We start from the raw sequence: 14,160 nt of genomic DNA, 5'->3' as shown, positions 1-14,160 counted from the left end.
AACTATGTGTTCCAGGGCTTTACAGGTAAGTGTTACTCCAATCCCTAAAAGTGTTAATGCATTTCTTGTCTGAGCTCAGTGTTTCATGTTGGCTGAGTATTGAAATGGTTATCTGTTTTTTAATTAAGTTTTTTGCTAGTCTGTCCACAGTTGCTTTTGAAGAGAATACTAGCAGGATGATGTCACTCCAGGAGTGTATATACTGTGACTTCAGTTTGCTCCATCTCCATCACCTGGAGGAGGTGCATAACCAACTGGTCCTGAACCCATCTGTCTATATTAAGGAAAAAAAATTATCAGGTTAAGTAGTAATTTCTCATTATACAGGAGGGTTGCAAAATTAACATTGAAATTTGTACTAATTTGATGAGTAGGATGTGGCTAAAAATATGAAATTCCAGGTTATGTCAATGACCTTCCAGTTGGTCAGAGATGATATTGTTTGACTGGAATATGCATTATGGCCCTATTTTGAGGCTATTTGGAAGACCAACCACCTTTCAACCCAGTTGGGAACTGCTCTGACATTTCCACTGTCCTATTGTCATGTCATCTGAACTCTTTTGATGAACATTGTAATCTGTACTTCTGCCAATCTGAGGAGCAGGACTTGGAAATTAATTTTTTTTTTTCCTCTACAGCTTAGCTTCTCCAGCTTGCAGGGCATAGTTTTCACATACCTTTTCTAAAATATCACAATAAAGTCATGGAATTTGCTCTAATGCACAGTTACCTGGTATTTCTAATGGTTTGATCCCATAATATGTCTAACATCACTTTTAATCTTGAAGCTTTTCATGTACATTGACACATTTAAAATTATGGTCAGCAGTAGAGAAAACACTCAGAAAAATGTAAGTTCTACACCTGCCGGTGTTTGTAATTTGTTAGCCTATGCTGAGTTTATTTTTGTTTGGTAGAGCCAAACTTCGGTGTAGCCAGAACGTCTTTGCAGAAGTATGTCCAGGAGATCAATGGACAAAGCACAAGCTACAACAGAAGCCATATAGCCACCTTAATCCTTCTGAGATGCCTGAAATATTTAAGATAAAAGTAAGTAATTAACATGACAAAATACATCCTAACCCTTTCAATGTGTGTGTCTGCCCAAGTAGGGTGTGCTAGTTCCTTTTAAAAGATGATAAAAAGAAGATCTGAGGTCACTTAGAAAATTTAACATTTTAAAAATAGAAAACTTTGTTTTTAGAAGTGCCCACCTTGCCTGCATCTATTGCCAGTGAATTTGTTTTTGGTCTGTCAGCAAGATCTTCCAGAGGCAAAGGCAGCCCTACTGTGTTGCAGCTTCATTTTATATAAGGTTGTCTATGGCTATACAGTAAATATAGCAGCTAGTGGGAAATAATAGCAAATTGAGACCATTTCAAATATGAGATGTACATTATTTTAAATATAGAAAAGTTTTCATTGTACTTAGAGGACCACCTTCCTCATACCTTTAGAGAGAATTAGAATATTCCACCCAAGGTGTGAGGTTTAATTGTCTAAACAATTAAATGAGCCTCTGTTAACTGCTCCTTTCAAGCTCTTGGACATTATCAATAGATGTAAGATGAGAAAAATGTAGACCTGTTAAATTTTTTAGTGACATTTTTATTGAAAGGAAAATATTGTAAAATTATCATAGTAATACATTCTTAATATTGGGGGCTCAGGTTAAAATAATATAATGCTCTGTATAAGTATTCTACAACTAATTTTGATGTTTAGTATGAATTTTCTAACTTACACTGGCCAACAAGAATTGCATATATGGAGAAGAGTTGTGGGTAGGCCAAAGCTGCAGTGACAAATTCTTCTATGACAAAAAGATTACTACACTTTCCTACCCCCACCCCTAACATCTCCTGGCAGGGGGAGATGATGAGCAGCCCTTATCTGCTGCCGTTTTTTCCTTCTCTGCTGACTTCATTCTGCAGGTATAACCGCGCAAGACCTGCCCACCTCATGCAGTTCCCATTGCAAAGTCAAACCGGCAGAGGAGGAAGCAGCAGCAGGTAATCTCTGGCTGTCAATTTCCCCTGCTAGTTGCAAGGTATCATCACAGGAGGATGGGAGAAGAGACATGATTATGCAAGGAGGGTGTGGGGGGAGGTACAGATGGTTGCTGGTGGGGGTCAAAGAGATGATTGCCTCGGGATTGGGAGGGGGAAGTAAGATAAATGCCTCGGGGGGTGGGTGGGATAGGGTATGTGATCATGCCAAGATGATGGAGAGGGAAAGGAAGGTGATTGTGCCATGGGGAGAGAGAAGGGAAGTTGGTTATGTCAGGATGGGATAGAGGAGGGAAGGTGATTGGTGTGCCACAATGAAGTGTGCTATGACATGAAAACAGACGGGAACCACTGGACTAAACCCTGGTAATGCATGATAATGGCAGTATTATATTGTGGGGTTGCTTTGCAGCAATGGGAACAGGGAGGGGTGTGAAGATTGAGGGAAAGATGGGTGGCCCAATATAAAGGCAGATTTTGGAGGAAAAATGTTTGTTTGTGGATGACTTCAAGATCTGCAACAGAGTGTACATACCTGAAGGAGTATAGAGATTAAGAAGCGATCTAAAAAAGCTTGAGGAATGGTCCAAGGTTTGACAGCTAGGGCTCAATGCTGCCAAGTCATGCATTTGGCATGCATAATCCAAAGGTACTCTATGTGATTGGGGGGGGAGGGGGGGAAGATCTATGTGCACGGACCTCTGTGTGATAAGTGTCTGATGATCTAAAGGTAGCGAAGCATTGTGACAGAGTGGTGACCAAGGCTGGCATTTAATTTCGGCCGGCGCCGGGGAAGTGCACAGAAAAGCAGTAAAAACTGCTTTTCTGTGCACCCTCCGACTTAATATCATGGCGATATTAAGTCAGAGGCCCCATAAGTTAAAAAAAATAAATAAATTTTAAATCGGCCCGCAGGTCGGAAGACGGACGCTCAATTATGCCAGCATCCGTTTTCCGAACCCATGGCTGTCAGCAGGTTTGAGAACTGACACCGGCAAAATTGAGCGTCGGCTGTCAAACCTGCTGACAACCACTGCTCCTGTCAAAAAGGAGGTGCTAGGGATGCGCTAGTGTCCCTAGCGCCTCCTTTTACCACGGGCCCTAATTTGCATAGGCCACCCTCCTGAATCACGCACCCAGGAGAGTGGCCTGTGCGCGCGCCGGCAGAGCGGGCGTTCACCCACTCTCCCACGCGTTTTTCTGAATCTGCCTGTATATTCAGTAGTGCAGCTGCACCACTAAATATCCCTATAAAGAAGCTGGATAAATTTCAGGCTAACTTTACAATTTGGCCAGTGACTGAATTTGGACCCTTTGAATAACATCATCCCGGAATTATTTCAGCAGCTCCTTTTTCGGCATAGTTTGACCTTTGCTTCAAATTCACTTCATACTACAGACAGCTTGATTCTTCATACAGGAATCAGCTCAACTATGATTGGATCCAAGTGGTCTTCTAACTTATGGGCGTCAGTTTTTTGAACTGGAACTGTTTTGGGTTTGCTATGACAAGGGGTGTAAAGACTAACGCAGTCCAGACTTCTTATTTTAATTCTTAATTACTTTTAGTATATTTCTTTCCCTGTACGTACCCGGATCAGTCCAGACAATGGGTTGAGCCTCCTGTCCAGCAGATAGAAACAGAGAAAAACTGAAAGGGTATCTTATATCAGGACAGAGCCTACCTGCATCCCTTCAGTATTTCTGTTTCCAGCAGATGCAGGCAGCTGAACATGCGGTTCTCTTCCCTCTTCAATGTATTTCTCCTGTGAGATTCTTCTCCTTCTCTTTGCAGGATCAAGCAAGTATTACTTCTGTATTAAAAAAAAAAAGAGAGATTTAAACAAAGCCTGTCTTTGTCAGAATTCAAGACGCCTGTTTTCAGGGAGACAGCTCTGTCTCCTTGCTCTTATGGGATCCTAGGGGGGCTTGCCCCTTGTTTATTCAGCCTAGGATCCCTTCCCGGTGACATGCTTGTCCGTGGGGTCCAGTCACTCCCCCTCCTTGCCTGTGCTACCCTTGAGACGCTCCATGCCTCAAGGTTTAGTAGGGAAACTCATTTCCCCTGCAATTGTTAGTTTAATTTAAAAAAAAAAAAAAAAAAAAAGCGCATCGCGGCAGAGGCAAGCTATATTTATCCCTGTTCTGAGGACAGGGAGAATCTGGCCAGCCTGTAGGAGGAGGATGATTCTCCCCAGGTCCCCTCCCCCCCAGCGAAAATCCTCTGGTGTCTGCTCCACAGCCGCCTCCTGTGCCGGATGTGCAGAACTCAGTCAGGGTCAGGGTGGTACCGGGAACCCCGGACCCCCCCAACCGCCTGCGATCCCCAATCCTGATCCGGACTCTGACTTGCTCCTGGGTCCTCCTCTCGAGGGTGACGACCCACATGTTCTCCGGCTCTTCCAAAGGGAAGAGCTGGACCCGCTCATCCCCTTTATTTTGGATGAGCTGGGTATTGAAGTGCCACCTCAAGATTCTGCCGACTAACGTGGACCTGGTCCTGGTGGGACTTAGGGCTCCTCCACATATGTTCCCGTTTCACCCCATGCACAGGCAGCTGCTTCTCTGGGAATGGGAGTCTCCCGAGGCAGGGGTCCGTGTGGGTAGGGCAATGGACAAGCTCTATCTCCTCCCTGATCAATGCCTAGACATGCTTAAAGTTCCTAAGGTGGACGCTTCCCTCACCGCGGTCACTAAATATACCACCATCCCAGTGGGGGGAGCTACGGCACTGAAAGATATTCAAGACCACATACTCGAGCTTTATTTCAAATGCATCTTTGAAGTCTTGGCCTTAGGGGTCCGGGCGACAATCTGCAGCAGTCTCATGCAGTGGGCAAGCCTTAGGTGGGTTCAACAATTGCTCAGCACCCAGGACTCCTGTCTGCAGAGGCGGAACAGGCAGAACGAATGGAAGCAGCAGTTGCATATGGGGCTGATGCCCTATATGATATGCTCAGAGTGCAGGCCAGGGCTATGGTTTCAGCGGTGTCGGCCAGCGTCTCCTCTGGTTGCGCAATTGGTCGGCGGATTCCTCCTCCTAGTCACAGTTGGGCACTCTTCAAGGGCAAGTTGCTTTTTGGTGAGGACCTTGAACAGCTTATCAAATCCTTAGGAGAGAACAAGGTTCATAAGCTGCCGGAGGACCGCCAGAAAACAGTCTAAGTCCTTTTTTCCTTCACGTTCTCATTTTAGAGGCCAGTGCTGGGATCCTTTCCAAGGGGTACCTCCTCTAGATCCCAGTCCTGGTCTCATTCCTTTCATGGCCAACGTCCCTTCCGGGAGGGAAACCCGCAACACTCTGCTGCAAAGTCCTCTTCCCAATGAAATACGGCCGACCCATTCCTCCGTTCCAACTTAAGTGGACGGCTGTCCCTGTTTCTCAAGGAATGGGTCAAACTCGCGTCTGACCAGTGGGTCCTCAATGTGATAGAGAAAGGTAACGTTTAGAATTTGCTCGAGATCTCCCAGACCTCCATATAATCTCTCCCTGTGGAAAGCGGAAGCATCCAGAGGTCTGCCAGACTCTTGTCAGATTGCAACAGCGGAACCATAGTTCCTGTCCCAATGGAGGAACAAGGATCCGGCCAATATTCCATCTACTTTGTCGTGCCAAAAAAGGACAGTGCCTTCCTTCAATCTTGGATCTCAAGAGAGTCAACCGGGCCCTCTGGGTTCCCCATTTTCGGATGGAGACCCTGAGGGCAGTGATAGCGGCAGTTCCCTCGGGCGAATGTCTGGCCTCGCTGGACTTAACGGACACTTACCTGCACATACTGATACGCCGCGACCATCAGAGGTATCTCCGGTTCAACATTCTGGGGCAACAGTTCCGGGTGCTCCCATTCGGCCTCGCCACCGTGCCACGGACTTTTACCAAGGTCATGGTCAACTTTTCCAAGAGCATTCTCCAGCCCTCCCAGGTCCTGGAAGTCGCTTCGACACCTGGGTCGGCAAGGTGTTCCTGCCAGATGCTCGGGCTCTCAAACCTATGGATCAAGTGTGCAATTTCCTCTCTCTCCCGCTACCCACAGCCTGGGATTATCTTCAGGTCCTGGAGTCCATGGCTTCCACTATCGTTCTAGTTCCTTGGGCTTTTGCGCATATGCATCCATTACAGAAAGCTTTGCTGTCCCGCTGGAAGCCGATGTCTGAACAGTTTCAAACGCACCTCCCGCTCTCAGACTCTACCATCGCTGACATGCAATGGTGGCTCTCGCTCACTCACCTCCTGAAACGGATGCCCCTTCAGACTCCTTAGTGGATCATTGTTAAGACGGACGCCAGCCTCTCAGGCTGGGGAGCAGTGTGTCAAACTCAGTCTACACAGGGATACTGGTCCCCAGTTCAATCCCGCTGGCACATCAATCGCCTGGAGGCCCAAGCAGTCCGTCTGGCACTCAAGGTCTTTCTTCCTCTGATCCGTCGCAAGGCCGTGCGGGTCCTCTCGGACAGTGCCACCGCGGTAGCCTATATCAATCGGCAGGGGGGCACCAGACGTCGCCTAGTGGCTCTGGAAGCCAGCAAGCTGTTCGTCTAGGCAGAGCGTCACCTAGATCGCTTGGCAGCTTCCCACATTGCGGGGAAGGAGAATGTTCAAGCTGATTTCTTCAGTGATCAGCATCTAGACCCCGGAGAGTGGGAGTTGTCCGGAGCAATGGATCTGATCGTACGCAGGTGGGGTCCCCCCGCCATTTAGACCTGATGGCTACTCTGAACAATGCAAAAGATCCCAGATTCTTCAGCCGCAGAAGGGAGCGCTGCTCGGAAGGAGTGGATGCTCTGGTTCTTCCCTGGCCTCACGACGTTCTCCTGTACGTGTACCCTCCTTGGCCTCTGGTAGGAAAAGTTCTCAGAAGAATAGATCTTCATCGGGGTCCCGTCATTTTCGTGGCACCCGAGTGGCCCTGCAGACTGTGGTACGCTGATCTGGTGAACCTAGCGAAGGACGGCCCTCTTCGCCTCTGCCATCTGCCAAACCTTCTCTGACAGGATCCAGTATTTTTCGATCAGATGGATCGCTTTTGTCTAGCGACCTGGCTTTTGAATGGCAGCGACTAAGAGAGAACGGATATAAAGAAGAAGTTTATATCCACCTTGTTGCGGGCCCGTAAGACTTCTACCTCTCTCGCTTACGCCCGGGTTTGGAGAGTTTTTGAGACTGTGTGTGCTGAGTCCAGAGTGTCGGCACGCAAGGCTCCGGTCTCCCAAGACCTCTCTCTTCTCCAGGATGGCCTTTCCAAGGGGTCTGTCTTTTAGCTCCTTATCGGTACAGCTTTCTGCTCTTGGGTCCCTCTTAGGCAGTATCGATAGTTACGCAGTGGCGGCACATCCAGATGTCGTTCGATTTCTCAAGGGGCTAAGCATTTGAAACCGCTGTTCTGGTCTACTTGCCCCTCGTGGAGCCTTAACTTGGTGCTTCGAGTCCTTTGTGAGGCACCATTTGAACCCCTCCGGCGGGCCACACTTAAGGATCTAACTCTCAAGACAGTTTTTCTAGTTTCTATTTGTTCCACCAGGAGGGTGTCAGAGCTCCAAGCATTGTCTTGTAGGGAGCCCTTTTCTCCGTTTTTCTGATTCAGGGGTCTCCCTTAAGACGGTACCGTCGTTCTTGCCAAAGGTTGTATCTTCCTTTCACGTCAATCAGTCGGTGGAACTCCCTGCTTTTTCTTTTGAAGACATTGCGAACATGCCTGGTGGTGATCTGCAGTGCCTTGATGTAAAACGAGTGCTATTGCGCTACTTACAGGTAACAGACGAGTTTCGGGTCTCTCATCTTTGTTCTATGGAGTGGCCCAAATTGAGGAAACAAGGCTTCTAAAGCTATGATTGCTCACTGGCTAAAGGAGGCGATTGCATCGGCGTATGTCTTTTGGGGCCAGATGGTTCTGGAGGGCTTAAAGGCCCACTCTTTGCTTTCACAAGCTACTTCTTGGGCGGAGAGTCAGTCTGTCTCTCCACAGGAAATCTGCAGAGCAGCTACTTGGAAGTCTCTGCATACTTTTGCTGGTCATTACCGCCTCGATGTACAGGAGCCAGTTTTTGGCTCCTTCGGAAGGAAGGTGCTTCAAGCGGGACTTTCTCGGGCCCACCCTGTTTAGAGAAGCTTTGGTACATCCCACTGTCTGGACTGATCCAGGTACGTACAGGGAAAGGAGGTCTTCAACATCCTTGCACGATTTTAACAATTCCACTAGAAAATACAAAATCAAGATGCACTGAAGTAATGTTTCAGTGATCCACATAACATACTCTACACTTTCATCATGAAAGAATAGGAAAATTGGTTCTTATCTGCTAATTTTCGTTCCTGTAGTACCAAGGATCAATCCAGACTCCCTCCCGTATACTGTCTACTACGTCCGATCGAAGCTCTTTTCCTTGTTCCTTTACAGTTTTTTGGATCTTTCTGCTTCCTCTCAGAACTTTAAGGCACTGGAAGCATCTACTAGATGGATTTGGATACATATATGAGCGGTTATTTACAGAATTTTGAATTGTTCAAATTATCAGTTACTGGTTGCTTGTTGATCTTATGCTGGTTATCTTTCTATTTATCTGCTTTGATAACGTTTATACTGAAGGGATGCAGGTAGGCTCTGTCCTGATATAGGATACCCTTTCAGTTTTTCTCTGTCTCCATCTGCTGGACAGGAGGCTCAACCCACTGTCTGGACTGATCCATGGTACTACAGGAATGAAAATTAGCAGGTGAGAACCAATTTTCCTATTCTTTCATGATGAAAGTGTGGAGTATGTTATGTGGATCACTGAAACAAATTACTTCAGTGCATCTTGATTTTGTATTTCCTAGTGGATTTGTTAAAATTGTGCAAGGATGTTGAAGACCTTTGAAGGCACTGTAGATACATTTATTCAGTTTTTGGTGATCATTCTTTTACTGAATGGCATGGAGGAGTAGAGAAGTAACCTAGTGGATAGAGCAGGGAAACCAAGGTTCAAATCCTTCTGCCACTCCTTGTGACCTTGGGCAAATCACTTCACCCTCCATTGCCTCAGGTACAAACTTAACCTGTGAGTCCTCTGGGGACAGGGAAATACCTGCAGTACCTGAATGTAATCCTCTTTGAAGTGGCTGAAAGATGAATAGTATGAAAGCATCTCCTCATCAAGTTTGATACCTTTCAACAACAACCATCCTTTGGCTATGTGCCCAAACTCTCTAAACCAGTGGTTCTCAACCTTTTTTTCTGTCAGGACACACCTGACAGATGGTTCTCACATGCGTGACACACTGAACACATGACCATCATAGGGCTAAATGTAAAAGTACAGTTTGCATCCACAGGAACCCCCCTGACCCACAATTATGGACGTAAAGCAGAATTATGACATTCCCCGTACAACTCACCTTACAAAACATATATTCTGGTTCAAGTGTCATCTCAGTAACAGCAACACAAACTCCAACTACCAGGCTCAATAGCCCTACTTATGAAAAGACAGCAGTTTATCACTAATGCATGTCCTCTTGAGAAAATACAGCAAATAAGACTGATACAGTAAAATGCCTCACCTCAGTCACATACACAGAACCGACCTAACATACTCCCAGGATCTGCAGCAATGCACATAAACTAATCTGCACACAGTTACACTTGTATTATGGAATGCACTCAAACAGTAACAACCCTACCTATGAAAAGGCAACACTATGAATATTAAATCAGGCCCTAAACACCAATACACCTCCTGTTGGGAAAACAGAACTAGCCAAGCAGCTATAGATCCCAACACAGAAATAATTGTATAACTATACTAATAAGCAGAATAAATGTTTCACAACAGCAATGAACAGAATAATATCCAACAATTAAACTCATAAAAATTATTTAAAATTCTCCAAACGCCAATAAAATATTTCAAAACAGCAGACACATCACATTATATTCAGTAATTAAAATGGCAGTCAATCAAGAAAAATAAACTTAAAAAGCCACCTTTACTAACCCCCTTCAGCAGCTCTCCTACTCCTCTTCCATGCAGGCCGTAGCACACAGCAGAAGCAGCAGTAGAGGCTAAGCTCTATACTCATGGTCCTCTTCCTTAGTGCCCACGACCATTCTCTCACACACGTCACTTCCATTATCTTACATATACAGGTTTCTCACACACACACACACATCAGTCACTTCCATTGTCTCTCTTATATACACACATCACCTCTCTGACCAGTTTCTCTCAATCACACACATGCTCTCTCACACACTTTACATAAATGATCTCAATCAAATGCTCTCACTTACACACAGTCTCTCAGTCACAGTTACACATGCACACTGTCAATCACACATATATTCCCTCACAGACTGGCTGGCTGGCTCTCTCTCATTTCCTGCCCCCCTCCCCCGAGCACAAATGGTAGCTGCAGCAGCCTCCTCCTCTAGCCCCCGCAGGCCAAGAAAGAAGAATCCCATCGGCCACGGGAGGCTAATTCTGCTGTCTCAGTGCTGATTTCTGGCTGCTTCTGATTTTGCTTCGGGCTCACGCTACTGCTCGGGGCCGCTGCTGCTGCTGCTACTTTTTCATGCAGCATGGCTCTTTCTTCTTCCCGCGCACTCCACTGCACATCACTTCCTGTTCCGGGCCAGGGTGGGGGCAGGTGCGGGAAGAAGAAAAGGCCCAGTCGGGGGGAAAAAAAAAAAAAAAGAAAAGGCCCAGCCGCAGTTGCCAGCCTCCACTAACACTGCTGCCATTTCCATCTGGGCTTGAACATGCTGATAGCCCGGGCGGCAACAACAGCAGTGGAAGATAGCCTGCCTCTCGCTCGGTGAAGGAAGAAGAGGAAGAGCAGCGGGAGACCGGTAGCACGCGATACATCTGCTGCTGCTTGGCGACACACTGGGGTGTCGCAGCACACCAGTTGAGAAGCGCTGCTCTAAACTGCAGAGGTGAACTTAACATTTTTCAAACCAGACTTATTTACTGCCTTCTGCATGAATGCCTCTCCAAATTTTACCCAGTGATGCAAATATATCATCATTCTTGAAAAGTGGCTTCCAGAGAGGAGACTTTTAAAAACTAACATTTCAGCTGTAATAGAAAGTACATAGCCTTTCTTCCAGAAAACGTCAGTGTATATACATAGGAATACAACCAAACGAGGTAGTAGTAGAGGCAAGATACTGCTGCTAAACAGCTGTAGTGGCCCTAGAGCAGGGGTGGGCAAGTCCGGTCCTCGAGGGCTGCAAACCAGTCGGGTTTTCAGGATACCCCTAATGAATATGCATGAAATAGATTTGCATACAACTGAGGCAATGTGTATGCAGATCTCTGTCATGCATATTCATTAAGGATATCCTGAAAACCCGACTGGTTTGCAGCCCTCGAGGACCGGACTTGCCCACCCCTGCCCTAGAGGGTGGTTTTCCTATAATTACCTGTTGTATTATTTTTTACCAGGTCCTAGTAATGACTATGCAAATCTTTTTAAAATAAAATTGATGCAATCTGGCACTAACTATGGAGTTTGCTGTCATCCAATGCATAGATTCACAGGAAACCTTTCCTGATAATGAGCTATGGAAGAAATGTAATTTTACCCTAAATGGATAGCTGAAAACAAAACTTTTTACCCCCAATTATTTGAGTTTGCAAGGTTTTGTAGTAAATTTAACTCCTACCTCTAGTTTAGGTTCCATTGCTTGAATTATGCCAGGATAACCTGTCCTGCTTTGAAAACTTTGCCAGGTGAGGCCACCTTTTGAATTATCCTTGTGATTCCTCCACTTCAGTGGCACTTTCAGCAGCAGTGGCAGTTTCAAAGCATGTATGAATGCAAGTACTATTTCTTCTGGGCCAGCTTGTCTCAGTGACCGTTCTTGGCCCAGCTTCTGCTCATTAAACTGGTTAGGACTGGTGTTAGTGCACAGGCACAAGCCTTGAGGGAAGAGAGTTTTTTTTCTAATCATTGCACAATAGTGTTCCCTATACGTACCTGGATCAGTCCAGACAGTGGGTTGAGCCTCCTGTCCAGCAGATGGAGACAGAGAAAAACTGAAAGGGTTTCCTATATGAGGACAGAGCCCACCCTGCATCCCTTCAGTATATCTCTGTCTCTAGCAGATGCAGGCAGCTGAACTTGAGGTTCCTTTTCTTCCTCCATTTCTTTTTCCCTGTGAGGTTTTCTTCTCATATTTTTGCACGATCAAGCAAGTATTACCTATAATTTTGTATATTAAAAAAAAAAAGTCTGAATTCAAAACTTCTGCTCTAAGGGAGACAGTACTGTCTCTTCGCTCTTAAGAGGTCCTAGGTGGGCTTGCCCTTTGATTATTCAGCCTAGGATTCCATTCCCAGTGACCTGCTTGTCTGTTTGGGGCGATACTGGTGGTCCAGTCACTCCCCCCTCTCTGGCTGCTCTGACCCTTGAGACGCTCAATACCTCTGGTCTCCTAGCAGGGAAGCTTAATTCCCCTGCAATTGTTAACAAAAAAAAAAAGCTAATTGGAAGGAAAGACAAGCTTATTTCTCCCTGCTCTGTGTACAGGGGAGGCAGCGTGCAGGGTTCATTCGCCTGCTCTCGCTTACCATTGCAGTGCATTTATATGGAGTTCTGGAGTCAGCTGTGATCTTTGAGTCCCCATCCAAGGACTGTCACTTCCACAACATGGTTAGATGGAAGATTAAAAACTGTTACAATCCCTGTGTAGTTGTGAGAATGTTCTTAGTGCCATAACCCCAGTAGGAACCAGTTTCAATTAAGCTGGAAGTCCAAATGAGCAGAAGGGTACTGTTCTGATTTTGAAAGATCTCATTTGCAGTGGGACAGGCAAATGATGTAGGCAATTAAATTTTGACTGTTCTAAGTGATTTTTCTGTTTTCATTATTGGATATGGAACATTTGCTTTCCAGCCTATGTACTATTAAAGGATACATTTTTATATACAAAAGGAGCATTTCTCAAATGTCAGTAAGGATTGCCTGCCCAGTAGACAAGAAGATGTTCTCTTATGGAACCTTGTTTTGTACTTGTGCAAAAGGACTTGTGGTGTGTTGAAAGTATTTTTTTTTTTTAATTTACTAACAGAGTCAGAGCTTGAGGAGTAATGGTAAAAAGCAATGTCAAGACTCCCCAACCCAAAAGAAGAAATCCAATGGGGTTCAGAATCATCAGGCTAAGCAGCAAAACCATATTTTGGTAAGATGTGATTTCTCCTGGACACTTGGCGAATATTGGGTCTGCAAATGACATGCAAATAAGTGGCTCCTACAAACAGTATCCATTTGTGGTACCTATAAAATAATACTGAAAGTAAGACTAGTTTTACATATTTACCTGTACTGGTGCAGTAGAGGAGACTGTGATTGTTGCCATGTATTGTTTAATATATTAGTAACAAAGTGCTCATCTAAAGAGAATCTGATTAAAGGAGCTGTTTTATTAGTATTTAATATTGTACAGTATCTTATATATTACATACATTTAATAGTGTGCCTTTACAAAACATAACTGTACCATGTTAAGCCAGAGCAAAGGTCCATTGCGCCCAGCTGTCATGCAGGTGAAGACTAGATTCCGGGTGCACCCCTGCAGGAGCAGTGCAGGGCTGGACTAGGGTTTTTCTTCTGCCTAGCCACCTCCTCCCCGCATGATAAGCCATTAGGTTTCAAAGGGCTGGTAGAGCTTGGATTCTATGGCTGAACATCATGGTTGCAAGGTAGGCTGGCCAAGACAGGGCAAGCACTGGTTGGAACTGAAGACTGGATACTGGAGTAGGCTGGCAGCAGGATATCGGGCAAGGAGGGCAGGATACTGAGCAGGGACTTGGGCAGGGTACTGAGTCAGGACTGGGGCTGGACACAGGCCAGTCCAAAGCAAGGCAGGGAATGAATACAAGGAACTGGATTGGGCAGGTCACGACAAAGTTTGGACAAGGACTTGGCAAGGAACAAGGAACACTGGGCCTGGAGGCTGCGAGGCAGAAGGCCTGGAGGCCCAGAGACCACAAGGCAAGGAAAGGCCTGAGTAGGCCACAAGGCAAGGAAAGGCCTGAGTAGGCCACTAGATCAGTACAAGGTAAGAGCAGCCCCATCAGAGTTAAGCGTGGTTCCATGAATAGGTAATGAGATACTGACAAGGCAGGGTTAAATAGGGCTGGAGCTGGGGTGTACTTGGCAAGGCTA

The 14,160-nt window shown here is 45.9% G+C and overlaps 1 protein-coding gene across 1 annotated transcript in view; it reads left to right on the top strand.

The window, feature by feature from the left end:
* The window catches only part of DCP2 (decapping mRNA 2), a 106,091-nt gene that overhangs the window by 69,806 nt on the left and 22,125 nt on the right, over positions 1-14,160 (top strand). The window contains exons 8-9 of the mRNA XM_029571565.1: positions 921-1,053; positions 13,064-13,174. Coding sequence (XP_029427425.1) covers positions 921-1,053; positions 13,064-13,174 — 244 coding nt within the window. The remainder of the gene's footprint in view (positions 1-920; positions 1,054-13,063; positions 13,175-14,160) is intronic.

Source organism: Rhinatrema bivittatum, chromosome 1 (assembly GCF_901001135.1).
Source record: "Rhinatrema bivittatum chromosome 1, aRhiBiv1.1, whole genome shotgun sequence".
In the NCBI taxonomy this organism is placed as follows: Eukaryota; Metazoa; Chordata; class Amphibia; order Gymnophiona; family Rhinatrematidae; genus Rhinatrema; species Rhinatrema bivittatum.
Note: the sequence above shows the minus strand (reverse complement) of the source record. Positions and strands in the feature narration are given on the sequence as shown.